This window comes from Phyllopteryx taeniolatus, chromosome 22 (assembly GCF_024500385.1).
Source record: "Phyllopteryx taeniolatus isolate TA_2022b chromosome 22, UOR_Ptae_1.2, whole genome shotgun sequence".
In the NCBI taxonomy this organism is placed as follows: Eukaryota; Metazoa; Chordata; class Actinopteri; order Syngnathiformes; family Syngnathidae; genus Phyllopteryx; species Phyllopteryx taeniolatus.
Window position 1 is genome coordinate 589,183 of NC_084523.1, and position 27,945 is coordinate 617,127.

General features: G+C 41.2%; 1 protein-coding gene across 8 annotated transcripts; it reads right to left on the reverse strand.

The window, feature by feature from the left end:
• Positions 1-27,937, reverse strand: LOC133472294 (protein bicaudal D homolog 1-like). 8 transcript variants are annotated; one of them, XM_061762910.1, is made up of 13 exons: positions 27,696-27,937; positions 23,056-23,268; positions 22,659-22,811; positions 20,761-21,065; positions 18,666-18,840; positions 16,276-16,758; positions 15,101-15,279; positions 13,454-13,847; positions 13,159-13,353; positions 12,280-12,431; positions 11,496-11,706; positions 2,986-3,055; positions 1-906 (listed from the first exon to the last, which is right to left on the reverse strand). In XM_061762910.1, the coding sequence occupies exons 1-12, from the start codon at positions 27,918-27,920 to the stop codon at positions 3,002-3,004; spliced, it is 2,739 nt and encodes a 912-aa protein (XP_061618894.1). In that variant the 5' UTR covers positions 27,921-27,937; the 3' UTR covers positions 1-906; positions 2,986-3,001. The 8 variants fall into 8 exon arrangements, with proteins under 8 accessions (XP_061618894.1, XP_061618889.1, XP_061618888.1 ...); XM_061762905.1 differs by having other exon boundaries at positions 3,510-11,706; XM_061762904.1 differs by having other exon boundaries at positions 3,510-11,706; positions 22,659-22,814.
• Between the last annotated feature and the right edge of the window lie 8 nt (positions 27,938-27,945).

Here is a 27,945-nt window from a genome sequence, read left to right on the forward strand (position 1 = left end):
TTAAGGAGTAGTTGATGTTTTTTTATTATTATTATTTAAAAGTAAGCGACATACATTTTTTGATCAAATTTATTGCAAACATATTGCTGAATAGCTCCTTCATTTTCCGTGATCCAAGCATTTCGTGTCGAGCTACCATGACATCCTGAGCAACATCTAGTGAACTTTCAATTGTCCTAGGTGCTTGTATAACAACCTGCATGCATATTTAGGGTATGAAATAATACCAAGAAGACCAACTGGTGATCACCCACATATAATGCAGCACAGTAATTCAAAGCATGCAACAAAATTCTGGAATGTTTCTGTTTGTGCTTGATAATATGATTTTGTTATGTTATCCAGACAATACAATATACAGAAACAGAGAAATTAGTGCTGTGAAATTCTTTAAAATTGAGAATAATCTCAGAAAGCAAGCTCCCACGCAAGATTTCTACAATCTTGGGGATTGCATCGGCACTTATACAGTTTATACTAGAATAAATAGTATAAATAAATTTGATGATGCAGTATTATTGCATTACTGCATTATTAACTTTGCATAGGCACGATAGTTGATCTCTGTTACATAATATACATATAACATGTATGCCCATGATTCGAGAATACGAGTATATTACCCAATATTTTTGTTCCACTATACAAAGTCAACTGTGCCATAACATTCATGATGATGCATACACAACCATTGAAAAAAATACATAAAATAAAATAAAAAACTGGCAGTAGTGTCACCATTAAGTCTCCATCCAACCAATGTCGGGTGAATCTACAGCATCAAAGGTCAGTGGTTGTATTCCGGATGCAGCGGTGATTGACAAGACCAGAGAGGAGGAGGCACTGTTGACATCAGCATTGTGGACCATGAAGTGTCGGTGATTAGGCTGGACGGTTTTGGAACTGCTACAGACAAGACAATAGACACAGGCTGTAGGTGAATATTAATTCGTAGACCACAATTTTAGTGGCAGATGTGAAGGAGAAATCATGGAAATCATACGCACAGTCTATTTACTGAAGCTCTATGGGTCATGTGCTGTAGCATGTTGTCCGTATCATACTGTATAATAGAATATTTTTTTGAGATGGTAGACAATTTTCCAAATCACCACATAGTAGATATGGCAACTGACACATACACTTACTGTACCTCCAAATGTACAGTATTAGAACAATTATGCTAATTTCTTTATTTTTGCTGCAGACTGAAAACATTCCCCAACAAGTGTGCCGTGGCACATTAGTGTGCGGGAGAGTTCCTCAGGTGTGCTGTGGGAAATTATCATGGTCAAAAAAAAATATTTTTTTAAAAGCACATAATGTATCTTTGTGCATCTATCTATGCCAGCGACATCTGTACTGTACAGTGACAGAGAGAACAAAAACAATCGGCTCAATAAAGATTGGGAATAACTCATTTGACATAACAGGACGTTCACCTATCGACAGCTTTGTGGTTTTCATGTTGGTTAGGTTACAGCCCCAACTGTTAATCTGGAACTGAGCAAAGTTTTTTATGGTTTCATAATGTAATAAGTCACACTTGGACAACAAAACACACCAGTCAGTCACGTTTTCACGTTCAAACCAAAGGTGGTTTCGTCTAAATTGTGCATCAGATCCAAAGCTGAAACACTGATCTATGGCAGCATGGTGGCGGTTTGGGCTTCAAATCTCAGCTCCAGCCCAACTATGCGAAGCTTGCATCTTCTTCACTTGCATGTAGGCTTTTGGCCGGGTACTCCAAAATCAAAAGCATGTTAGGATCATTAAAGACGCATTTTTGTTGCGGGGCACATTGTAGTTACGGTTTCCCTCAGAGAGCCATGTTAAATGGATAATTCCCTCATCCTATTATTACATATATACAATAAATTGATGGATACGTATAGTTTTGAAATCAGAAGTCAAGCATTATAGTTTAACTATTGTTCAAGTTACTGTAAAAAGGGGTTCAGTATATTTATTACATATGACAATTTTAAATTTGAGTACACATTTTAGCAAGAATCATGGAAGTTAATGCAGTTGATTTGCTTTCGCGGGCCACCTAAAATGATGTGGCTGGCCGGATCTGGCCCCTGGGCCATGAGTTGGACACCAGTGCTCTAAATTGTTTTGATATGTGTACAGTTGAAATAGAGAATTGAACCAGAAAATTAATTTGGACGATTTATGGATTCACCTGCTGTGAATTTTGTTTGTTCAGCTCCTTTTTAGAGAGAGAAGCAATTTGTGCAGACCGTACTGAAAAATTGAAAAGTTGGAGATTCAAAAGTTTAGAAAAAGTCAAATTAAAGTTGACTTCAAAAATACTGGCGGTTTATGCAAAATTTCTACCTCGAAGCTCCACCGGGATCAGCAACAACAACAAAATAGTTCCGCTTGGAACCCATGTTTCTCATGGACATTTATTGCAGACGGACGCCGTGTTGGGCCACTGATAAACTTTGCCAAAAACGGCTGAGGAGCATCTGCAAGTGATGTTTAAGACACCGTAAGATGTATAATGTACACATAACATGTATGAGTGAGCTGAATGGTAGTTAGCGTTTTTTTTAAAAAAATTTTTTTTACCTGAAACGGTAATCGCTAGCACGTTAATGCTAATCACGATTGCTAACCGTTTAGCATTTTCCTGTCTCAAATTCTGTACACCAAAACCACTCAGTACCAGCATATGCAGTTTAAGGATTTAAGTCCATCCCTTATAAATGAGAATAAAATTTGAGTAGTGTACATCTGTTTGTGGACCAAAATGTACTGAATTGAAAAAACTTTTTTGTGTCAAATACGATTCATTCTGATTCAGTAATCATAAAGTCTGTCATGCATTAGATTTTATTTTTGTCAACCCCAACCACTAATATTTATAGGTCATGAAAGCTTTCAATTTTTCAATTTATGACTGGTTCTATACTTGAATAAACGTTACTTTTGGGGTATGGGCAACTAGTAATCTGACTGTGAAGTTGCTCTTACCTGAAAGAACGCATCCTTAGCTGTGGGGAGGGTATGAGAAACGGTACTGTGGTAGAAGGCTACTGATTACCTGTAAGAGACTGACACTGTTAGATAAATACAGACTACATTCATTAACTGTGCATACATGTAACAAATGCCACAATACAGCACAAAAATAATCATTGCTACTCACAGAATATATCGAATTAAAATAACTGTACACTGTAGTTAGAGCAGCGCCTTTAGAAAGGGTACCTCAATGGGTATACGTGAATGACAAACTCAAACTCATGAATGATAGTTATAAATTAGACCAACATTTTCGTGGGGTCCACTATGGCTAATTTGCATGAGACAGGATCACCCCCTCAAGACAGCCTACTAGGGTTGCGGCTGACTTAGGGTGAGAGACTGGGTACACCTTGGACTAGTCACCAGTCAATCACAGAAGAGAAGAATCATCTTTTATTGTCATGAACATGCATGCATGCATGCACACAAAATTTGTTCTCTGCATTTAACCCATCACAGTGAACACATACACATGTTAGTGGAACACACTGGAGCAGGAGGCAGCTGAAGCACCCAGGGAGCATTTCGGGGTATCAATGTCAAGGACACCACAGCCGTGAGTCCGGGGGATGCTGGCGGATGGTCCAGTCGGGGTCTTGAACCTAGGTCCCCCACGGTGGCAGGCGATGATCTGAACCATTGGACCACAGCTGCCACAGGGCACACTTAATATAGTCAAAGAATCATTCATACTCACATTCCTACCTATGGACTGTCAGGTGTACCAGGAATGTGGACGGAAACTGGAGTACCCGGAGAAAACCTACCAAAGAACGAGGAGAACAAGCAAACTTCTGAGCCGAGATTCGAACCCCTAAACCTTAAAACTGTGAGGCAGCCGTCGTGGGGCAGAAAACATTTGACAGAATTCAGGCTTCCTCCAATTGGATTAAATTTGACCTTCAATAGTTCCAATAGAATAGATGATGGTGTGTGGGTTTGGCCAGAGGAGGGAGATTATAGAGAGGAGGTTAGATTTCTATTCTTCCAATAGAAAAACTAAGAATTCAATTTATTGGTTGAAAGCAACAAAAGGTTCACGTTGATAAAGAGGAAATAAAACATGGCAAGAATAGCAGTCAGTTAGAGCGTATACCTCAGCGAAGGCCATACTTCCCAGCCAACGTCTGTCTGACTCGTCTGACTGAATATAGTTGTGAAAAGACACTCATCATGGACTTGAATTTTGTATTCATTTGAGACTTTCAATGGGTGTTATTTGGGTTGAAAGCCTCACATTGACTCCTTCAAACATACTTCTTGTCATTCTGACTTGTGCATGGCATTGTGACTGTGCAACAAGAGGGGAAAAACAACAACTCTGGACCTCCTGGATGCCAAATAATAATATCCATCCATCCACTTTCTTCTGTTTGTCCGGGGGTCGGGTTACGGAGGCAGCATTTTAAGCAGGGAAGCAAATTCTTCTCTCTCCCCAGCCACTTCGTTCAGTTCTTCTGGGGGGATCCCGAGGCGTTCCCAGGCCTGACAGGAGGCGTAGTCTTTCAAGTGTGTCCTGGGTCCTCCTTCTGGTGGGATGTGCTTGGTCCTAACCAGATGCTGGAGCCACCTCATCTGGCTCTTCTCGATGCGGAGGAGCAGTAGCTCGATTCTGAGCCCTTCCCAGATGCCCGAGCTTCTTACCATATCTCTAAGAGTGAGCCTGGACACCCTGCAGAGGAAACTAATTATGGCCACTTGTATCCACGATGTTGTTCTTTCGGTCATGACCCACAGCTCGTGGCCATAGGTGAGGGTAGGAATGTGGTCGACTGGTAAATCTAGAGCCTTGCCTTTCGGCTCAGTTCCTTCTTCACTACGACAGACTGATGCACTCTGTATCACTGCAGATGCTGTACCGGTTTGACTGTCCATCTCCTGCTCCATTCTTTCCTCACTCATGAACAAGACTCAAGAGACTTGAACTCCACTACTTGGGGCAGGAACTCCTCCTCGACTTGGAGAGGGTACTGCACCCTTTTCTGACGGAGTCCAACCCTGACTGGAAACAAATACGACTTACGGCCGGGAATGCGAACCACACTCTGATAACGGTTGTACAGGGACCGAACAGGCCTTATCTCCAGTACCCCATATTTCCAGAGCACCACCCCCCAACAGATCCCTGAGAAACACATTAAAACACCTTCTCCAGGTCCACAAATCTCTTGTAGACCGGTTGGGCAAACTCCCTTGAACCCTCCATGATCCTGCTGAGAGTGTAGAGCTGGTCCATTGTTCACGGCCGGGACGAAAACCACACTGATCCTCCTGAATCTGAGATTTGACTTTCCGATGAACACTCCTCTCCAGAACCACTGAATAGACCTTACCACGGAGCCTGAGGACCGTGATCCCCTGCAGTTGGAACACAACACATCGGTCTGCCAATCCAGAGGAACTGTCTCCGATGTCCATTCAAAATTGTAGAGGTATGTCAACCAGGAGACCCCCCCGACATCCAGAGCCTTTACAAAGTCCGGGCTGATCTCATCCATCCCCGGGGCCCTGCCACTGACGAGCTTTTTTAACCACCTTGGCGACTTCAACCCCAGAAGTAGGAGAATACGCATCAGAGTTCCCTGACAGTGCTTTCTCATGGAAAGAAATTGAGAAGGTCTTCAAAGTAGTCTTCACACAATTCAACATGTCCTGAGTTGAGGTCAGCAGCACCCCATCCTTACTATACATAGTGGTGATGGTGCACTGCTTGCCCCTCTAGAAACACCGGATGGTGCACCTGTATTTCTTCGAAGCCATCTGGATGTCATTCTTCATGGCCTCACCGAAGTTCTCCCACCTCCCGTCTACTGGGGCAAACCCCAATGTACAACAAATTTGACCACACCTGCTCGGCACCAAGAGTTGAAGAGAGTCCAACCCTTCTCAAGAGGACTGCTACCAAAGCCCAAGGTATGTGTTGAGGCAAGCCCGACTATCTCTAGTCAGAACTTCTCGACCTCGCACACCAGCTCGGACTTCATTCCTGGCAGAGAGGGGATTTTCCACGTTCCCAGAACCAACTTCTGTAGCCGCTGATCAGACCGCCACCCAGCTCATTTTTGCACCCGCCTCTCCTGGCCACTCCCACAGGTGGTGAGACCATGGGAAGCGTGACGTTACCAGTTTACCCTTTCGGGCTGTGCCTAGCCCGGCCCTATGGGTGCAGACCCACATTCAGGCGACGGAAAATGTCCTCCATTTAGTTTACTTGTCATTTGAGCCGTGCTTTGTCTTGTCCCTCACCAACGACATTTTTGCCCTGGGTGAGCCTGCTCGGGGCATAAAGCCCCAGATAACTTAGCTCCTAGGATCATTGGGACACACAAACCCATTCACCACAAAAAGCTGATGGGCTCAGTTTATTGTCATATTATTATTATTTTATTTCTTCTACCAGTATTTTATGCTTTATGTTCGAGTTGATCCAAGCCTGCCTTTGTTACAGTTGCAGTTGCTGTCAAAGTGCTCTATAAATAAAGTTGTGGTGAGTTCAGTTCAGTTCAGTATTTATAGCTAGTCCATGTACATGAAATATCTTCCAACAGTTTCCACTTCATAGCAGGCTTGGGCCTTTGTGGTTCCTGGGTTGTTCCTGATCATCCTAACCAATTTAGAGGACTCAATTATTGTTTGAAAAAAATCATTGACGACGCATGTTGTGTAATCCGTCTACCTTGGAAAAAGAATGGCCGAAATCAATACAACATTCATGCCGATGGTGTCAACTTCTGACTGAAACTGTAGGTCAGAAATCCTGTTCGACTCCAGTCCTCTATGTAGGGAGGTAATTTGATGCTAATTGCATTAAAAATAATAATAATAATAATAAATTGCAGTAATTCAACTAAGTAATTAAAGTAGAACTTTAAAAGTTTAACCCAAATTATTCTGGAATGCTGTTGGATCTCCCATTAGGTGGTAAAATGTTTCCCATTGAAAATAATGGAAGTTAAAATAATCCAATCCAATTTAATAATAATTCTAGAGTAAAACTGCTATCATCAACAAATGTTAATTTACTGCATTGGCAAAATTTAACATTTGAATTTGTTTTCACTGGCATAGAAGTCTAAAAATAAGTTAATCATTCTTATTAATGTTAAAGTTTTTCATTTAATGAAATACGGATACCTTAAAACGCATAATGCAAATGAAATATACATTCTTACCTATAGTATAGGTATATTGAATCTAAAGGAATCTGTACCAAACTACACATTATGGGGACATGGCACAACATCCATTGGGTGAAGCCTTAAACATTAAACCTGTAAATGCTTGCGAAATATGCAATATGATTTTCCTTCAGTGGGAACTATTGCATTTTGAATTTTTTTTCATTGTTGACTTTTGATTAGATTTAAATGCTTGAGATGGCCTTGTCCGTTTTCGAGTCACATAACACAGCACGATCAAAACGAAAACAATCACAAAACTGTCAAATTAATAATGTTTCCCCGTATCTTAGTGTCATAAGGATGAGAAAAGCAATATAAAAGTCCTCACCGAAACATGACATTATATTGCATTTGGAGAAATTGTAATAAAAGAGAAGTGCTATTAAAAAGTCCCAGTGATAGAAAAGGGGTGAAAAAAGGCACATACTGTACATGTATGTAGTTGTCTGTATTCTGAAAACAACAGTTAAAATATCTTTGGACATTTACATAAGTGAAAGCAATCAAGGCCATACATAATAATTCATAATAATAGGCATCATCAGTGAAACAACAGCAAAATAGCCTGAGCTGCACGTGTGGAAAATAAAAGCAGATTAATAAATAAAAAAACACATATGTTACAAATTGGGTGCACACCTCTTTGAACACTGCCAATATGACAAAAACACTATTCACCTTATTATAATCATACTTATATAAGGATAACAATAAAACATAAGACAATAAATCGTATCCATCTCTTAGAATTACAGTTGCAAAATTTTTAAAGTTTGAAAGTCTCCATGGGAATAATATAACAACGGTTGAAGCTAACATCAGCTTTGGTGTCGGTGTGCACTACAATATGCTACGCTTTCACCTTAATACAAAATATAATTGCTTCGGTGATATGCAAAGTCTTTGCTGTACAATTTGCACACAACCATGCTTTTCTACACACTTGGATGTCATGTTTTTTTGTTTTTGTTTTTTTTAGTAATAAACTTTAACTTCACCTAATACATCTTGTGCATCACTGTTATCAGTGTGACTGAAATTAGGGCACTGAGAAAAGTTCCTGTGGTTGTGCAGAAATACAAAAGTCCCACTCGATGTGTTATTTAAAATTTTTGTATCCATCTATCCATTTTCTCCACTAATAAAGTAATACAAAATATGACCTTATTATCATCAAGAAATAAAGTAAAGAATGTTAAAGTAACGCAAAGGGGTTCTGAATAGTGTTTATAAATTATCGGCCAAGTCGGTGTACACAATCTATAGTTTGTACTTCAACATGAAATCAATTTCCCTCTGTGATTCAGCTTATACATTTCTTTATGTTAATCAGTCTGGCAAAATAAATAAACAATGGGGGGGGGAAAAAGAGTGTCAATACTGGAAGTGAAAAACACTTCAATTAACTACAAAATACTGGAAAATTCTAAATAAACAAACATAACATAACATTTATTTCGTTAATATATTGTATATAAAACTGAAAAGATGCTCTTTCCATATAATGTAAGCTCTTATTTATTACTGCGCAACGAAATGATTAACTTCACGCTGTAAGACTCCGCATTTTAATTCATCCAAGAGACCATTTACAGTACGTGCCTCGGTAAGTGCTGCTGTTTTGGTGAGCAACAGCAGTCATTCTTTAATCTTTATGGGTAAGTAGAGGCCACTATTTGAGGAAATATAGTAACTATCTGCCAAAGCATTTCCCTCTTACGCTCTTTTGGAACCAATGACAGCAGAATCACGTGCTTCTATTATCAATGTCTTATACTATTATTATTACTTCTTTTGTTCCCTATGATCTAAGCAAACAGTTTTAAATCTTTTAAAAAATAAAAAATAAAATTAGATTTTTATCCACATCGGCTCAAGTCCTGATTCTGATCCACCACATAGTACAGCAGTTGGGTCACATGAACCATTTAATGGAGATTCAACTCAGTTAAAAAAGCTGTTTTCTTTAATGACTGTGACATATATGCCATTATTGTCCAGTTTTCAGGTGTGGGGAATGGCTTGTTTAAAACCGCCACCATAATTTAAAACTTGCATCTTTGAAAAAACACATTCGCCAGAAACCACATTCAAGTGTGTTGTTTTTAAACTGCAGAATTAAGGAGGTATTTTTCTCTTTCCTTGACAAAATATGGGTGGATTAACCTATTGTAAGTCATTCACAGCACACTCAGTCCTTTACTTCAAAGTGTAAAAACAAGAAAGCGTGCACAGGACGATTACAGCTTGACAGTGTTTGTGGATATAGAATATGAGCCTCAACACCATATCAGACAGAGTGGATAGTACACTGAATATAAAGTCTATGTGATGTGTGTATGTCTCTCCGTTGCACTTGTCCACAAAAAGTCCAGTGAATATCAGAATTTTCTTTGTTTTGAACAAATCTTGCACGTGAGTTGAAAACTCAAAATGCTAAAAACGTTCATGAAAAAGTCTATTAATGTCCTCTTCTGGACTAGTCAGCCGTCACAGAATAAACGGAAGGCAGGGCCATTTGTGCTCCATCATCCCTGAGAAATGTCACGAAAGACTCAAAATCCAATGGCCAAGGCATAGGCACAGGAAAATATAAAATGTGTGTGTGTGTGTGTGGGGTGGGTGGGTGGTGGGGACACCATCCTCCTCTCTGTGAACTCACTCTCAAGTAACAGTAAGAGAGGACTTATGCCTGGATCAGAATACAAGACAAACGTGGTCTCTCATGATGGCACTATGTCAGACTACTGCCATAAAATCCCGCCGTGTCTTGATCAGAAGACTGGCAACATTACACCACATACAGTATATTACAAAACCAATGTATCCCGTCTTTTAAGATAATGAGGGTAATCTTGCCAAATCAAGCTTTCTGGGGAAAAAAGTGTCAGTGCTTCCGGATATAACGCTACCGGATAGAACCATAGCGGTAACGACAACACTAGTTTGGATTGTGGCAATGTTTTGTGTTGGAAAAAAAAGGAAAAAAAATGGGTGTGGTGTCATCACTGGGTGCTCTGGAGAGGATGGTTTGGGCTGTCCATTCTTCAAGGAGCGCTTGAGGGAATGTTCACACACTTTTAATACCGCTAGCAAGCAGGTAACATAACGTTATATAGCTAGCTAGCACTAACATTTGTACGTAAACATTATGCTGGTGTTCTGTTGATTCATACTCTAGAGTTTCATCAAAAATTGTCTGTGTGTGTGTGTTTACAACAGCGACCAAGAGAGGCGAAGCCCCGTTGCAAGACGCAATCCTATTGGTCGATGTAAAGATGCTAAGTCAGAGGGTTCTTGGTCATACGTCGCACTACAGGGAAGAGATCCAAAAATCAAACATAGTAGACTTTTCATCTCGGTGTCGTAGGGCTATCATAGGGTCAAATCGTTCATCCTGGATTATTATGTCACACTACAAGGAGTTTTGTCGTTTCCGACAAAAAATGTCGGGCCCCATCTGGAAACTCGTTCGTGATAGCAAATTGGGCCAATAATGGGTCCTAAATCTAGTAGTCTGATCCAGGCATTAAGCAGGTTTTAGTTTGGACAAGGAGCGCCAAAAGGTTTGAGTCAGTGTCGGGGCCGGTAGGAACTGTAGGATCTGGGGTACAGAGGAGTGTAGTGGCTAGAGTGGCTGTAGGATGTAGTGCCAGAAGGGCTGTAGTAGGTTGGTGAATAACTGTGGGAGGAAGACGACGAGTGGGACGAAGAGTATTGAGAGGATTGTGAGGGAATATGATGTACTGAGGTTCCCGTTAGCCTGGACAAGGGATGAGTTCGGGGTGAGGGGCTCCACAAAGAGCGCTTGAGCCCCAGCAATGGGGATCGATATGGAGAGGAAGAGGCAGAACCTGTTTGACTAGGTCTAGTTGTTGTCATAGTAGTGGTTTGAGTATCTGGGGTGACGTGTCTTGAAGTAGCCGAGCTACGGGAAAAAGGAGACGTTATTCTGAAACTATGGGAGTCAACGACAAACGGTCGCATCCCAAGGGTCCACCGGGACTGAGCCAGCCTCTGAGGCGTTGAGGACACCTCCAGAGATGGAGGTCTTTCTACCACCAGAGAGTCAGGTGGCAAAGCAATTTCTGGTGATGACGGACTGCGACTGGGTATGTGTGATATAGGTGATGCCAGAGTTGAGGAGAAGTCCGTAGCAGCAGAAACAACTGATGTCGTACTACTAAGGCGGGAAGGTGAGGAACAACTGGGGACCAAAGCTGCACCAGAGCCTTGTGCCAGGTCTGAGGCCGAAGCTGAGGTTGGGAGACTTACTTTGGGAGTGCTGGTCTTCCTGCGGGTCAGCCTGCTCCCACGGTTACGGTGTGTTTGTTCTTGATCGAATGCCAAGTCCTCAAGGCGCTGGGTGAGGGCCAGTTTCTGTTGAATGGTCATTCTCAGGAGAGAGTTCAATGTCTTCTTTTCATCCTCAGCTGCGGCCAACTGTCTTTGCATCTCATCCAGCTGGGTCACATACTCATCGCACCTGAAGGGAGAAATTACCAGATCCAGCTATGTAATTAATTAATACAAAGAGGACACAATAGAACATAAAGTCCAAAATGTCCAAGAGATTATACAGAGCAAAGATGTCAAAATAATTGTGTCCCCTAACCAGTTGACCTGCAACGTAGGCCTCGGGCAACAATCCAGTAACAAGCCTTTTGATCCCTTTGGGCCACTGTACTCCAAACTCATGTTTGCCAATATGAAAGTTAGTAAACACATTTTGAGCATCTGTGTATGTACCTTTGTAGCTCACTTCGGAAGTTCTGAAAAGTTACTTGTGTTTTTTTAGCAGCAAAATATTACATGTTCTTCACAGACAATTTACAACCTTTAAAATAACTCCACATCGGAAATGTTGTGTTATTAGAAGCCCTTAAGAATAAAAAGAGTGTGATTAAAAAAATGTTTGACACAAATTCAGATTCTAAGTGTCAGGGTAGACCAAAACAACAAGCTGAAAGAAAAGAGACTATATGTTTCTCACAAGTTGTGAATTTATAAATCTTAAATATCAGAAGAGATCAGTTTCATATCGCGAAAAAAACCTAACCTGGTGGCGAACATTGCCCGTACAGAAGAGAAAGTGGCCGCGTCCTCTTTTAAGGCCTTCAGCTCATTCCTTAGCTTCTTCATTGTGTCAGTCACCATTGATTTCTCTGCTTCATACTTGCTCTTCAGGTTGGTAAGAGCCACCTCTGCTGTCTGGGAGAATACAAACACAAAGAGGCACACACAGACACACATCGCCTGAAACATCAGCAAATCTTGAAAACGTTTTTGCTTTTCTTTCTCACACATGAACCCCGATGGATTTTAGATGTTTGGTCCATGAATCAACCAATTCCTTTTCAAAGACATCCACTTCTTTAAGCTCAATGGCCATGTCCTTCTCAGAACATCCTGTTTGAAGACTCACAGAGGCGAGGTACTAAGATTGTAGTCAATGAAAACCCCAATAAGCAGAGCAGAGCCGCCACTCCTCCGAACTGGGAGGAGCCAGATGAGTTTCTCGGGCATCTGGTCAGGATGCCCCCTGGACACCTCCCTGGTGAGGTATTCTGGGCACGTCCCACCACGAGCATGACCCAGGACACGCGAGAGAGACCATGTCTCCCGGGTGGCTTTGGAATGCCTCGGGATCTAGAGAGCTGGACGAAGTGGCAAAGGAGAAGGAAGTCTGGGTTTCCCTGCTTAGGCTGTTGCCCCTGCAACCTGACCCCCGGAAGAAAATGGATGGACGGATATGAACATTTGTACTATGTCAGTTGTTAATTTGCAAAGCAGAGAGAAATATAAGTTAGTGGAGCAGCCTACAAGTGTTAATATTGATTTTCTATCGGCTTTGTGTGGGTTTTCTCTAACAGAGTAGTTTATTCAACATTGATCAACCATATGCTGGCACAAGCACCCAATAATTCTGCCATCCCACCTGTTTGTTAGCTTTGAGCACCAGCCGGAGAGTTGCTATCTGCTCTCTCTTGGTGCTGAGCAGAGACTTGAGCTTCAAGAGTTCCTCCAAGCAGCGTTCCTTGTCCTTGTCAAGCAAAGGAGCCAGTTCCCTGGCTGCAGCTCTCTGCCTGGACAGGTGAAGAGCCCTGTCCACTGCCCTCTGTAGGTGCTTTACCTGAGAATTTTACGGAACATTTTGGAAAGAAATCAAAATTGTAGGTGGAGAGGAAAGCACGTGCTAGGCAACAGAGATGTGTAAGAGATTATGGATCAACCTGGTCTCTGACGATGGCATTGAGGTTGTAGATGTTCATGGGTTCTCTGCGTAGCTCACCAGCTGGCTCCAGGGCGGGCGATGACGATGACGAGGATGATGACGAGGCACTGATGCTGGGTGATCTCGTTGGAGGACTGCAGGGAGTCACGCTTTGCTCCGACTGACCCCGCAAGAGCTCCTTTTCCCCTTCCTTACTGTCTCTTCCTCTACTGACACCAGATAGAGGTTCTTTGGACGGAGACTCAGAGGGGCTCCGTGACTCCCCGGAGGTTGAGGTTGTGGAGGTGGCGGTGGCCAGTCTCCTGGCAAGGCGTGGCGTGAGGAGAACTTTACTGTTGTCGGCAGACATGGCTTTGAGACTGGCACAAAGGCCCCTGAGCCCCCTTCCCTGTCTAGAAGGGAAAACAATAAAGATACTCAGGAGCTCCAAGTGGATTTTCTTTTTTTTACAGGAAACAATCCTGAAACATGGTTCATTTGGTCCTGCCTTTGTATAAAATGGTTTTCTACTAGCCACCTCACCAGAGCACCTTTTTGGAGCGGTTTTGTGAACTCCAAGGCGGCAGAAAGTGTTCTCAACCGCTTCTAGTCCCAAAAGTAATTCAGGATTTCATTAACAGAGTTGGCATACAGTGGGGGGAAAAAAAGTATTTGGACAGCCACCGAATGTGAAAGTTGTCCCACTTAAAAAGATGAGAGAGGTCTGTAATTCTGTAAAAAGCAGCGGTGACCTTTCGGGTGCGACAGGATTTGACTCCACGATGACGTCGTGTCTTACTAACGGTAACCTTTGTGATTGCGCTCCCAGCTCTCTTCAGGTCATTGACCAGGTCCCCCCCGTGTCGTTTTGGGCTGATCCCTCACCATTCTCAAGATCAGTGATACCCCGCGAGATGAGATCTTGCATGGAAAGCCCTAGGTCGAGGGAGATTGTCAATAATCTTTTATTTCCTCCATTCTTTTTTATAATTACGCCCACAGTTGTTCTCTTCTCACCAAGCTGCTTGCCTAATGTAGAGTAGCTCATCCCAGTCTTGTGCAGGTCTCCAATTTTGTCCCTGGTGTCCTTAGACAGCTCTCTGGTCTTGGCCATGGTAGAAAGGTTGAAGTCTCACTGTTTGAGGGTGTGGACATGTGTCCCTTATACAGATATGGAGTTCAAACAGGTTCCATTAATGCAGGTAACATGGAGAGGATAGAAGAGCTTCTTAAAGATGAAGTAACGGGCCTGTGAGAACCAGAATTCTTGCGGGTTGGTTGGTGTCCAAATATAAATTTTTCCCAAGAATATACAAATACATTCTTTACAAATCATACAATGTGATTTCCTGGATTTTTGTTCACATTCTCTCTCTCACAAGTTGAAGTGTGCCTATGTGGAAAATTACAGACCTCTCTCATCTTTTTGAGTGGGACAACTTGCACAATCGTTGGCTGTCCAAATACTTTTTTTTCTCCACTGTAGCTGCTCATACATTCTTCTGCTGTCTTGTGGCTTGCGTTTCTGTTTTAGGTCTCGCCACACAACTTGAAAGTCGACCAATTTCTTATTTGTTTGTTGAAGAGTACACTACATTACTAATGGTGGATACATTCAAGGGAAGCCCCGCAAATGCTTGGAAATAAACAAATAAAACAGTAAGACCTGTAATAGTCCAGCATGACACGGTTGGGTGTCTCATTGTTGCACAGACAGACATGATGGTAGAGCTGGGCAAGCTCCTCACTCAGCATCACCAGTTCATCCTGAGCAGCGTTCAGAGCCCCCTGGCTCTCACCGGCTGCCGACTGAGCTGCCTGCAACTCAGCTTCCAAACTAGAAATCTGAGAAAAAAGAAGAAATTTCAGTCAATAGTCAAATTTCATAAAATAGTGGCCAGCTGAATATTGTATTTTTTATTTTTTACCTGAGTCGCGTATTAGACATTTATTCGAAAGAGGCATCTATTTGAGAGGAATTTATTTGTGTTAATGTTTGTGGAGCCAGATTAACTGCTGTCTGTTAATAACTTGACAGGTTAGACAGTGCCATTAAAAGGTATTTGCCCTTTCCTGATTTCAATTTTTTTTGCATATTACACAATACATTCTTCAGATCCTCACACCGATTTCAATATCCCACAAAGACAATTAAGCATACAATGCAGTTTCTAGATGATGATTTCATCGCCATGGTCCTCTTTGGTAGCTCTTTGAGACATCTAGTGTCAAACAAAAGACTGTATAGATATTTAATATTTCTACAGTTACTTTGCGCCAGTCTCCTGCCATAGGGCTCTGCCAGTCACCTGAACTGAAAGGAAGTGCTTTGACCTGTTTTACTGAATGTGGAAGTTGGTTGCGCATAATCCCTGTTATCCAACGACACAATTGTGGCTAGTGAAAATGCTGAGTGGCTAGTAATGCTGGGAACCCACTAGACACAGTGGCTGGTGAGCACAAAAAAAAAAAAAGTCAAGTCTTGTCCAACACCAAAATTATTGCTAACAGTTAGTGGCCATACAATACTGTACTTTGTTGAGTTCACTGCCAGATTACAAGTTGTCCTGCCGCTATGATGTCATCCTATTTGCATCCTGTGGGGTGGAAAAACTACCCTAATTAGGGTGTAGTGTACCAAACTTTACTGCTTGGTGGAAACCAAGTGGCACCTGGCTGGATATAAAGGATGCGTCTATTAAGGAGGAGGCTTTTCTTTGTTAAATTACATGATGTACCTGGCGACATGAGACACAACATGTATTCCATGCTAAATATTTACATTTGTGGATTCATGGTGATTCAAATAGAGTGAGTATCAGAGAAGGTAAACATAATTACCTTCTCTTTTGCGTCCTGGCAGCTCTTTTCCAATGAGGTTACCTTCCTCTCCAATCTCTGCTGCAGAGCGTGTCCTCTTGGCTTCTCGTGCACGATGCCTTCCCCACACTGAACCAACCTGTCCCGCAGGGCTTTCACTTCTGACTTGAGCTCAACCACCTCAGTCACAGCCACCTGATATTTGCATTGCAGGATCTCTAAACCTGGTGACTGGTAAGGGAATATTGGACTTTTGCTCACTGCGCCATGCTTGTCATCCTCATCTTCAGTCTCCTTATCTATGTCAAGTCCCTTTAGATCTTCAGGGTTGAACAGCGAGTCAAGACTGGTCTGGGCCCCTTGCTGCCCGCGGCGCAGGGCGGTGACCTTTTGGCTAAGGCAAAGGGTCTTCTCATGCTGTTCAGACAGAGCCCCCTGGGTATGCTGGAGCTGAGTCTGGGATTCCTGCAAACTGTTCATCAGTGCTACTTTCTCACGTTCCACCTGAATGGGACAGAAAGGACACAGCATCGTCACTGATTTTTAAAATATAATATATCAGCCAATCATTTCTAGGTAAATCTGGTAATTACATGAAAAAAAATAATGCCAGGGTCCTAATCGTTATTACATTAGATGTTAGAATTCTTCGTCTAAAAATGTTGGTATAGTACAGATTGTAGCCTGATGTCACTGACATACGACAATCGATAATTCAAGTGCATTTTCGTAAACAACACAAATCATGTAGTTCACACGTTCACACACACACACAAAAAAACATACAATGTAAATAAAAGCAACAGCGTATACAGCAAATAAATGAGGTTAAATATGGTGGACCATTCAACGGTAAATAAGGAAAATGATGATGTGCATTTAAGGGGAAGAGTGGGGTTGGGGGGCTAGGCTTGGGCGTTTGACTACATGAGGAAGGTTAACCAACCGCCAATTAATCTGAATTGATTGAAATATTTTTAATTTCAAAGAAAAGCAGACTTTTTGTGATGAAACCGTCAAATCTGATAGAGGTTATTTAAATGTTGAGTCATTGGAATCATAAAATAAACATTTTGTAACCCTCATTTCTGGGGATACACAATTTATTTTGATACAGCAGCACCTCTAAATACAAATTAACAGTGTTTTTGTTGTTTTAATATAGTGAGTACCAAAAATGAATCTTGGACTTATTTTCGGGGACTTTTTTTCTTGTAATGCAATGCAAAACATGTAAAACACATGAATAGAAATTGAGTTTCGTGAATACTTCCAATATGAATATGTGAACTCCTCTCTTTGTTTCTCGTTCTCTCTGTCCTACATTAATTAATATCGTTAATGTGCTTCGAGTCAGCAAGATATTCAGTAGCACCTTACCTAATATGAAACATGTGTTGTCGTATGTATTTGAGCATGTCTTGAATTGAGATCAGACTAGTTAGGCTAAATAGTGACTACTGTGGTCATGAGTTCATCTTTTACTATATTTTCAAATGACAAAACCTGAACTGAGATTTGCAATAAAAGGTCCATCAGCCTAGGCAAAGGAGCAGTAACATCAAAAGCGTCTGCTGGACTGTAAATCAATAGCACAGTATATTGTTGCGCTTGGGAGAGATACACAAACGTAAATGAGATGTTATGCCCCACCTTAAATTTCGTGTCCCGAAACACACGCAATGTCCGGTTTGAATTGTTGTACAGCTATTTATGCTGGATTTCAATTGAACTAAATTGAGGGATTACTTGTTATTAAAATAAACTATTGGATGTTGGAATAGAAAAGGGAAAAGTGACGGTATGGCTGGGAGAGCTGAGGGACACAGTTCGGAGACTGGCATGTGGTGTGCACAGTGGGAATACTGTCTATCAGCATTGTTTTACACTAAATTATTCATGAGAGTTAAGCTTTAAATAGGAGACAATTTCTCTATTAGGATTTATTTGATGTAACAGATGTAGAAACAATATGATGAACGCATTTACGTCATTTGTGGGATAACTTGTTTTGGCTTTACAAAAGGGAATTTAAAAGGGAAAAGGAGCTCATCTATTTAAATTTTTGGAGCTAACTTAAGCTCTTGTTTCTGTCAACACGTTTTGCATGAACGCGATCCCAGTTTGAAGGATTTTGAGGCATGATAAGTAAAATATCTGTTACACAATTTAACATCCTCTTCATGCTTCCATTGGGCAGATTAAAAAATAAAAAAACTGCCACTCAATGTATCTTGTGCATCAGTTACTGGTGTCCCAGCAATTAGGGCATTAGCCAAATTTGTTTACACCCTTTTTTTTTTTTTTTTGATTTTTCAACTTTTTTTTCAGAAACTAATTGAATGAATCGATCTTGACGCATTAAAGACCTTATACTTTATACTAATATTTGAGAGGTCGATGAAACTCACAGTCAACAGTTGTTGCTTAAGCTTCTGCAACTCCGTCAGGTTCATCTCGCTGAAGAGGTCCAACGTAGCCACGCCTTCGGTTTTCCGACTTATACCTCGGCATTCTCCATTAGCACCAGCTACCGACCCTGAAGCTGTTGCCTTTCGTGTTGCACCTTGGGCATGGCCGTTACACCTAGTTGTTCGGAACAAAGAATGGCGCAAATTCTAACACTCGGAAACGCATTTTAAGCCCACAAATATATCTCATAAACTACAAATCTGAGTATTTTTTACATCAGTAGCACATTTTTGAATCATTATTATGATATTTATGAGGGAGAGTTAAAAATTAATGGCCCTAATAATTGGCCCTTTTTTCAGAGGTTTTCACAGTTTGTAGTTTAAATAAAAAATAAAATTAAAATAAAATTTTAAAAAAGTTTTGTTTAAGCTTGTTCTCTTCCTGTCAGCTATTTTGGAAACAACGGCATTGTTGGATTGAATTTCTTGCTTTGGAAGATGGAACCGCCACTAAAAATGTTCAAAAGGCTGAAAAATGTGAATGTGGAAGCTACAATAGGCTAAAGCACAGTCAAAAAGTGGGTGTCCAGGATCAAAGTCGAAGAACAAGAGCCTGCTTTGAGTGACCTCCGTGACGAGCAAAGGAGCTTGTGAAGTCATCACATACTTTGGCTGGACAAACATACCCAGGGCTCTAGAGTGCGACTGATTTGGTCGGACATGCACCCTAATTTCTGAATGGTGCGCCTGAAAAAAAAAAAAAAAAGGCGCACCCAGTAAGAAAAAAACTTGGAAAGCAGACCCACGAAATGCGGCCGCTAGCGTACTCGCGCTGAGTTTTGACAGCGTATATGGCGCAAGCATGCTCACATTATATACAGCATAGCGCTACTCGCTGCTGTAAGAGATGAGCCATTGAACACGTCAAAAAAGCAGCGTTTAAAGAAATGCTGCAGACTTTTGAAAAGCAGTACAAATCTTGATGCCAAAACAGGTTGCTTTAATCTACGCGTTGTGTAGCAGCATCAAAAAACAACATCAACGGTACTATCGTTGATTGCGATTTGTTTCTTAAATAATGTGACAGGCCTAGGTTAGTGGGCTCGGCCCACTAGATTTAGATGACAAGATGAAAAGAACGATTGACCACTTCGTGAAGAATGAAGACCTGATTCATGCGAAAGTCCTGCCCAACGCTCTGACACGGAGCACTTTAAGCGCCAAGACGTTTCACTTTTACTTTTACCAGTCAATACTGCCTCAAAACACTGACAGCTAATTTTATATATATATGTAAAGTGACGCGGTAAAACTACGGGGTTGAATGCGATGTGGTTGAAAATTTGGGTGCACTTAACTTTTATGCTGGTGCACCCAAGAAAAAAAGTTAGGCGCACCAGTGCGACCAGAGCGAAAGATTTGTCTAGACCCCTGCTAACCCGTCCCGTGTGAAATTGTAGTCACAAAGCAACAAGGCAATTTGGCATTCTAAGAGTTACCATGAAATCTCTGGAGTCAAAGTCGTAGAATTTGGAGTTTGACCAACGTTTTGGGGAAAAATATGCCTCCAAAGTTGAACCACTACATGAGACCTCCGCAGATCCCAGGAACTGAAACTGCCATGTTTCAGTGAGCATGTAAAGCATTAATTCCATGTGTATTTTGTTAAAACAGAAGGTACCAGTGATGACAAAGAGGAAAATAGTGACATTAGCAAACATCCTTCACCCTAGATTCTCAGTACAATGTGGCAAAAGTGACAGTGATAATGCATTATACCATACGTGGAATGTGTAATGGAAAGTGAGCTGAAATTTGATATGAAATGACTCATCTCCCAAGTTCAAGAAGTAACCTTGACCCTGCCTCACGGCGACGGTCTCAGCATTGTAAGCAGCGCAGAGCATCATGGTGCTTGCTGCTGTTTCCCAGAATTCTTTGCGGTGCTTTTTTTTAACTCCAGGTTGTAGAAAAACAAGCTGAACGTTGCTCTTTACTTGCATTTGTTCCATATTGCTATGAGTGTGTGCATTATTATATTATACGTCGGGAAACGGATGGTGGTTCGATCAATGAGTTTCCGCTGTTATACCTTGTTTGGTCTTCTGTGGTTGGCGAGAGCAAAGTTGTCGGAGTCGCTGCGCCGCTGGGTGGGGCAGACGTGAACGTCAGGTGTGCACTGCCAGTGTACGCCACGTCACACATGCTCAGATGGTGAACCAGCTCCCTGCGCAAGTGATTCTTCTGCTCACGCTCGCTCTTCAGAGACTCCAGTGCCTCCTCCAGCTGGGAGTCCGAGATGTCCTTCAAACGCAGCGCATCCAGCAGCTGGCCGTCCAGAACATCTGTCTCCTCTTCCAAAACCTTAATTTCATGTTTCAAGCCTTCATATTCCACCTGAACCATCAAGGTAAAATCAATTAATTTGACCTGTGATACTGCTGATATTTATTTAAAGTATTAATTTAAAAAAGTTCTATTTATTTTATATTTATGACGTATATAATCTATAATAAATGAATAAGGGAAGCATAAGTGGTATACGTTGGCCACAACACATTCACGCCGCAACACAGCAACATTAACTCAAAGTAAATGCAAAATGCAGCAACACTTTAGGTACACCGTAAGTGACCGCGAGACTCCTTCTGACTGTATAATTCGTCCATAGTTACAGGGGACTCACATTGGTAAACAGACCAAGCGACTAAATCGGGAAGTCAATGAACTAAGTTGGAATATTGCTGATTTATGATGATTCAAAAGTGCTTACTTTCCCAAATAGCTCTGAAATAGCTTACTTTTACGCACTCTCCCAACTTTGTTCATTAAATCTTGTGCAACTTCCTGCTTCAGTCACTTTTTTCCGTTTCAACTTTCCTCAGCAAATCAAAGTCATTACAAGGATAGACGTCGTTTAATATTTTGAAATGTGTTTCTTTAGCTTTTGGTGATATGGATAGAGGGAGGTGTTTTAATCCAACTTTCATTTCACTGCGATCATCTTTTGATCAATTTTTACTTATTAACTCATTCACTGCCAGCCTTGCCAGTTAACATGGATATTTGACTTCTAAAGCCGTCAATGGCAGTGAATGTGTTACAGATAGAGGGAAGCCCATTAGTGTGTTGGTAATATGTGTCTCCAGTAACCCGGACAAATTGTACAGTCGGAGGGAGGCCCGCAGTCACTTAACAGCGTACTTACACTAATACTTACGTTAAAAGCGTAAACTAGGTTTTGTGAAAGGATTTATGAAGTGAAAACAAAGCATTTGTAAGTTTGCTTTGATTTATCTTTATCAAATGAAGTTGACTGCAAAATCTTCTTGCGAAAGCACAATTCGCATTAAAAAGGAAAATTGGGTAAAATTCAGCACAATGTCGCAGTCCCCAAAACACTTCCCAATTTTGCTTGTATTCATTTACACAGTAGTGTGAAGAAAAGTGTAGTTTAAGGAAAATAAGGCCATTTCAAAATGATCAGTGTCTGCATTTTTCTTTATAAACTCAAAGACACAGCACAGATTTTGCTTTCCTTTGAATCACTGAACTTAGTTGTATATTATAAGTTGTATTTAGTTGTACACCCACTATTTAAAAGAACGTCTTCACGTGTTGCACGTAGTCGACAAAATTCGAGCACGTGTGAACTAGGAGTCGACTTTACCGTTCAGCCATGACAGTTACAGCATGAAATCGATTGATCGCCAATCACATTTTTTGCGCATTAACAAAACGGACGCTTCGCTGAAATCAACAGCTAGGTGTTTGGTCGGTTCGGTCGCTCAAGCGTGAATATATTATTATACTGTACTAAAAATAAGATCTGTAGCACGGTCACTTGCAAAAATTGCAAGTCTATTACCACAGACTCACTCATCTAAGCCTGTCATGATACAGATCCAACAAGCTAGAGGTTCTTGTGGTTAAATTTTACTGTTATTCTGTGTTGCGGTTTTGATTCACATATGTCTGAAGAATCTGTACCTGATTCTGTTTGAGGGTTGAAACCAGTTTCTGCAGAGAGATGTTCTCCTCTTCCAGCTCTGTGTAGTCCTGAATCAGCCTTGATTCTCGAAACTTGTACTCCCCAATCTCTTCTCGCATGCGGCCACGCTGCAGCTCCAACATCTCATTACTCTGCTGAGACGCAGGGGGGAAATAAACCAGAATCAGAATCCTCTTTATTGCAGAGTATGTCAAAAACATGCAAGGAATTTGTCTCCGGTAGTTGGAGTCGCTTTAGTATAACAATAGACAGCCATTTTGACTAAATGTCCTAACTATAATAATGACTGAATAAATTGTTGAATATGTTTTGGGTCAAGAGAATAGTCCTTGCTTGATTAAATAAGAGGATGATTTATATATTTCTGGACTTTACCTCCCGCAGCTCCTGTAGCAGGCAGCTCAAGTGGTCATTGTCAGCCTGTGCATTGGCCGCAGTGGCCTGGCTGTGCTTGACCTCAGCCTGGAGCACCAGAAGTCGACCCATGTAGTAGGCTTCCTTGGTGGCAGACTCCTGCAGCAGAGTCTCCTCGTTGGTCTCACCATCCTCGGCCACCTTACGCTGGGTGGAGTAGGCCTGACCAAATGCCTGGATGGAGCAAGAGAGTACAAAGCATGACTTTTCTGGATCATTTTACCTCTCCATCAATCCATAAACCAGAAGAAGTCAAATGACATTTGGGGGAATACAGTCTATTGATCCAGGATCATAAAATGAGAGATCTGCAGACAACCATCTGCTCTTTGTTATCATCCTGCCACACACAGAGAATTCATATGTACAATGGATAAAAATGGCCGGAGATGACAATGTGGTCGCACAAGTGTGCTCATCCTCATATAACAGGGGATTTAGTGGTCGGAATTAACCAATCACAAAACCAATATGGAAGCGAGACCGAACGTATACAGTAATCGACAAGCGACGAAGAAATGAATCTTCCTTCCTGTTGTTGGCGTAGGGCTTAAGACTGGCGGCTCTATAGTCATAGTCTGCGCAACGTTCGCTGGAGAGGAAATGGTGCGCATCTTTGTCCTTTGGCTAGGCCTGTCACGATAATTACTATAAATCGACTTATGATTCGATAAATAAAATGGACACGCTAGTTTTTCCGGACTCGATAAATTCTCATTGCTGTGGAGAGCCGGGGTGTACTGTAAATTGATGTTCCAAAACACCCCCCAAAATTTTGCGTGAACTTAAGTATTAAGCCACCAAGCTGGCTAAAGCGGTGTACCTCCAGATTTTTAACATCTTAATCCATTTTTTAAATGTAAGAGGCGTAAACTCTACACGTGTGCGCTTACTGCTCTTATACTATTGTCCACTGTAGTGTACTCAAGACGCCCAACACAGAACATGTAACGATATCTCCACTGAAAATCTTGAATCTCCTCCATCACACAAGAAGTCGTAGTACCAAGATGGAAAAAATACAAAGAAGAAAACGTGTTAGTAGAAGAAACTAGGCTAACTTATCTGGTAAATACGTTGCAAACTCTTTGTCATTTCTACCGTGGTGAATGACTCAGGGGGCACGTTATACAAACACTCAACACAACTACTTTTTCCTACATTTGTGAAGTTCAGTTTGTTTCATAGTTTGCAATTATTCCATTTCACGTCACAATCACAGAATAATTTGGCTTGGCCAAACTCAGTATTCCTCACACACATATGGAAGTCAAAATGGAAATATTGAACAAGTTTAATATTTAGAATTCCTGTTTTTTGAGCAGATAGGATACAGCTTTTGGAGGATGGGATAAATCACTCTCAACACACCTCTTGACAGGCTAATCGGTCATGTAATTTTCTAAAGCTATTGGAAAATTGGGCCTTTGCTGACTGATCAATAGAAAGGAAAAAAATTTCGCCTGGCCTCGTGACGCTAGCCACAGAGACTGTGCCACTGGATGACACAGCATCTTCTGTCCAACTCTTACATCATTCTGTCCCAATTCTAAATGAAAAGAAAAACAGACAAAAGGGAGAAGATGGGGAGGGACTGAGAAGTGGACCAATGTCCTACTAACCCACCGAGACATACTGGCCTCACAAGAGAGAAATTAGTATAGATAGATAGATAGATATAGTATAGATATCTTACAAGTTCATCACCTGATGACAAAAGATCAGTACGAATAGTCGCATTGAGAATTTAAGTCAATTAGTCACTCCACAAACCTGCAACATGTCCACACAACAACCCGGTTCACATTTGCATTGCATTGTCCCCTTTCAAATAAACTGATTAATAATAACTCCTTAACACATTCACTGCCATTGACGGCTTTAGAAGTCAAATATCCATGTTGACTGGGAAGGCCGGCAGTGAATAAATTAACTATGATTGAATCAGTATAATCCCGGTCAGCAGATTCCGATACTGACACAGAGTCATATGGCAGACAATGCTACCCAGACAACGACAAAATTACAAAAATTAAAATATATTCACACAAAGTAACGAGTCAACATATACCAACTACACACATATAGAGTCATTTTTATTTTTTATGATTTAGTTTATACTTTTTAGCCACCAGACCGGCACAAAAAAAAAAAAAAAAAAAAAAGCTACTATGTCAAATTACATCCAATTCATTCTTTTCATAGACCGCCAGTTGTCAAGAATTACAATTCCGCTTTGGACAAATATAATATGGAAAGTGAAACTATTGTCAGCATCCTGATTTTGGCACAAAAAGACCCAATAACGTCGCGTGAGATCGTCAGCGTATCTCAGTTCACACGACACCACTTGAGGCCAGACTCAAGGGAAGGAAGGTAATAAATCCACATGTGAAATAATAACGATAATCAAATTGCTTACAAATAACATCTATCAAGAATGCTGTTAACTTTGCAACATTTATGCAGTCACCATAGCACTTCATGTATTAGGCTCTTATTCTGAAATGCAAAATGCACCACTTCCCGTGGCGGATTTCTGCTGAATTAGCGATCGATCCACAGCTACTTTCACTCAAAAGACTCGAATTACACATTCTGATGCAACAGGAAATGGCTAATGCTAACATGGCACTAATGCTCATGTCATTGATGCACGCAACCGAAAAAAACCTTGCTACGGACGTAGAAAAATCGGAGTCACCGCACACACACTTTTAAAAAGTGGTTCACTTCTTCTTACACTTGACATTACTACAAAATGAGATGAGGACTTTTCTCATGTCATTCAAGTTAAGATTTTTTTAAATATATATTTATATATATGTAATTTGTACACAGGTGATTGTTAAGATTAAAATGTTTCTAAACACCTGTACAGTTAAAAAAAAAATGTTTTTTTTTTTGATGGGAAAAAAAAGGGAAATAAGAGTGCACTGGTGCTAAGGGAGAGCTTATGGTGGCGTAATGGGAAAAAATGGAGGAGAGGAATGGCTAAAGGGAGAAGGGATAATCAGATTTAAAAATACTTCCCTCCACTCCCTTGGCGCAGGTCCTTTGTTTTACTGTCCTCATCCTGTCATAGCTCGATTGTTCTCAAAACAACTCCAGACGTGAAGCTGGCTAACAATTTCTTTTTCAACACTAAATTCAAGACTCCAAAGGGAAAATACTACTTTCGTTTATTGATTCCTATAAGGCATGCAAAGCGCAAATCAATGCAACCTTTCGAAATAGTTGTCATGTTTCCTCAAAACTGTCACTTCAAATGACTACTTCAAACAGACAAAATGAAATGATCGAGTTTCTACGGGAACCTGAAATGTGGTATAAAATTGGAACCAGATAATAATATTATCAACAATAATTGTGATTAAACCAATCTTCTGATACGGCTTACTCTTCATCGAAAATACTCAATGCCACATTGTTCAAACAATGAAACTGGATGTCCATAATTGCTGATGAAATCATCATGACCTCATTGTTATGAATAATTCATGACTTCCGCTCGACGCGTGTGCATATGTTTGCGTGTGCACGCGCGCGCGCGCATGCTGATGCGAGCGTGTAGCACGCGCATTTGCACACATGCATTTTTCAGACAGTTAGTCTGCTCTTGCGTGCTTCTGGGTCTGCGGCTCTGTGTTATTCATAACCGAGACAGCTAGAGACCCGGAAGCTACTGCTTCAAAACATTCATTTAAAAAAAAACAAAAAAAAAAAAAAAAGTCAAATGAAGTGCGATACAATGATACATAACACCACAGCACTTCGACTTGACACAGAATGGTAGCTGTTTGATGCCAGAGTTATTATTCCCGTATCGTCCAAAAATCGACGGTATCTGAACAACATACATTACCACAAAAAAAAATAAAAAATAAAAAATAAAAATTCACATCCAGCCAATTTCAACACGTTTTGTTTACTCTTTGACAAGGACATTAAAACAAGTTACTGGTGTCTTAAGACTTTTGAACAGTATCATAAGCTAATGACAAGTACTTTCCCAAAGTAATTAACTAACTACATTTGATTACATTTTGATCACTTCTCTTGAGTTTGAATTCATGCATCAGCTGTTCAAAAGTCAATGTTCTTTTATGTGTTTAAAAGTGTAACGACCAATCTAACCTTTTCGAAATAGCAGACAAACTAATAGATTCCACCACTTAAGTTGTATTTGGAAAAAAATATGTCATGTTTAAGACTACGGCAAAATGGCACATGCCCAGAGAGAGCCAATCACAAGCGTCGGATTTAGAAGTTGGGGGGGAAAAAACAACAAATCTGACTATTTTTTAAATGTGTAACTCAAATTGTAATCATAGAAATTTCCAGGAGCCACATTTTCTCCCAGTAATGTCGTGGATTACGACTTCAAATATGTTGTAATTCAATGACGACATATAGTTCCATGGAGTTACTCCCCAACACTGGGGATGTTGCTCAAAAAAATTTTCATGAAATTTTGTTGGCACTTCAAACTGCATTCTCACCAGCATCTCAAGTCAGTGCAACAAAACAATACATTACTTTTTATTATTATTATTATTTTGTTTTTCCAAGGAACAAAGCCATACCCCTGCTGAGCCCACCTCCTGCAGCTGCTCCAGCTCCGACCTCAGAGCCTCCTGCTCGGCCTCCAGCTCGGCGTACTGCTGCTTCAAGCTCTGGTTCTCCTCCAGAACCGCAAGCCCGCACTCCGCCGCCCGGATCTTCTCGCGGTTGGCCTCCGCCAGCTCCCGGGACAGACGCTCCACCTCGGCCCCGCACTGCTCCACCGTGTCTCCGCATCCTCCTGCTGCTCCACCGGCGGCCATCGCCCCTGGATCTCCTCCTCCACCC

Coding starts and splice junctions, on each gene's coding strand:
- LOC133472294 (XM_061762902.1), bottom strand. CDS start 27,920: ATGGCCGCCGGTGGAGCAGCAGGAGGATGCGGAGACACGGTGGAGCAG. Junction 23,269..27,680: donor AGGAGGTGGGCTCAGCAGGG/GTATGGCTTTGT, acceptor TGCTCCATCCAG/GCATTTGGTCAGGCCTACTC. Junction 13,848..15,100: donor GTCATGCTGGACTATTACAG/GTCTTACTGTTT, acceptor TTTCCCTTCTAG/ACAGGGAAGGGGGCTCAGGG.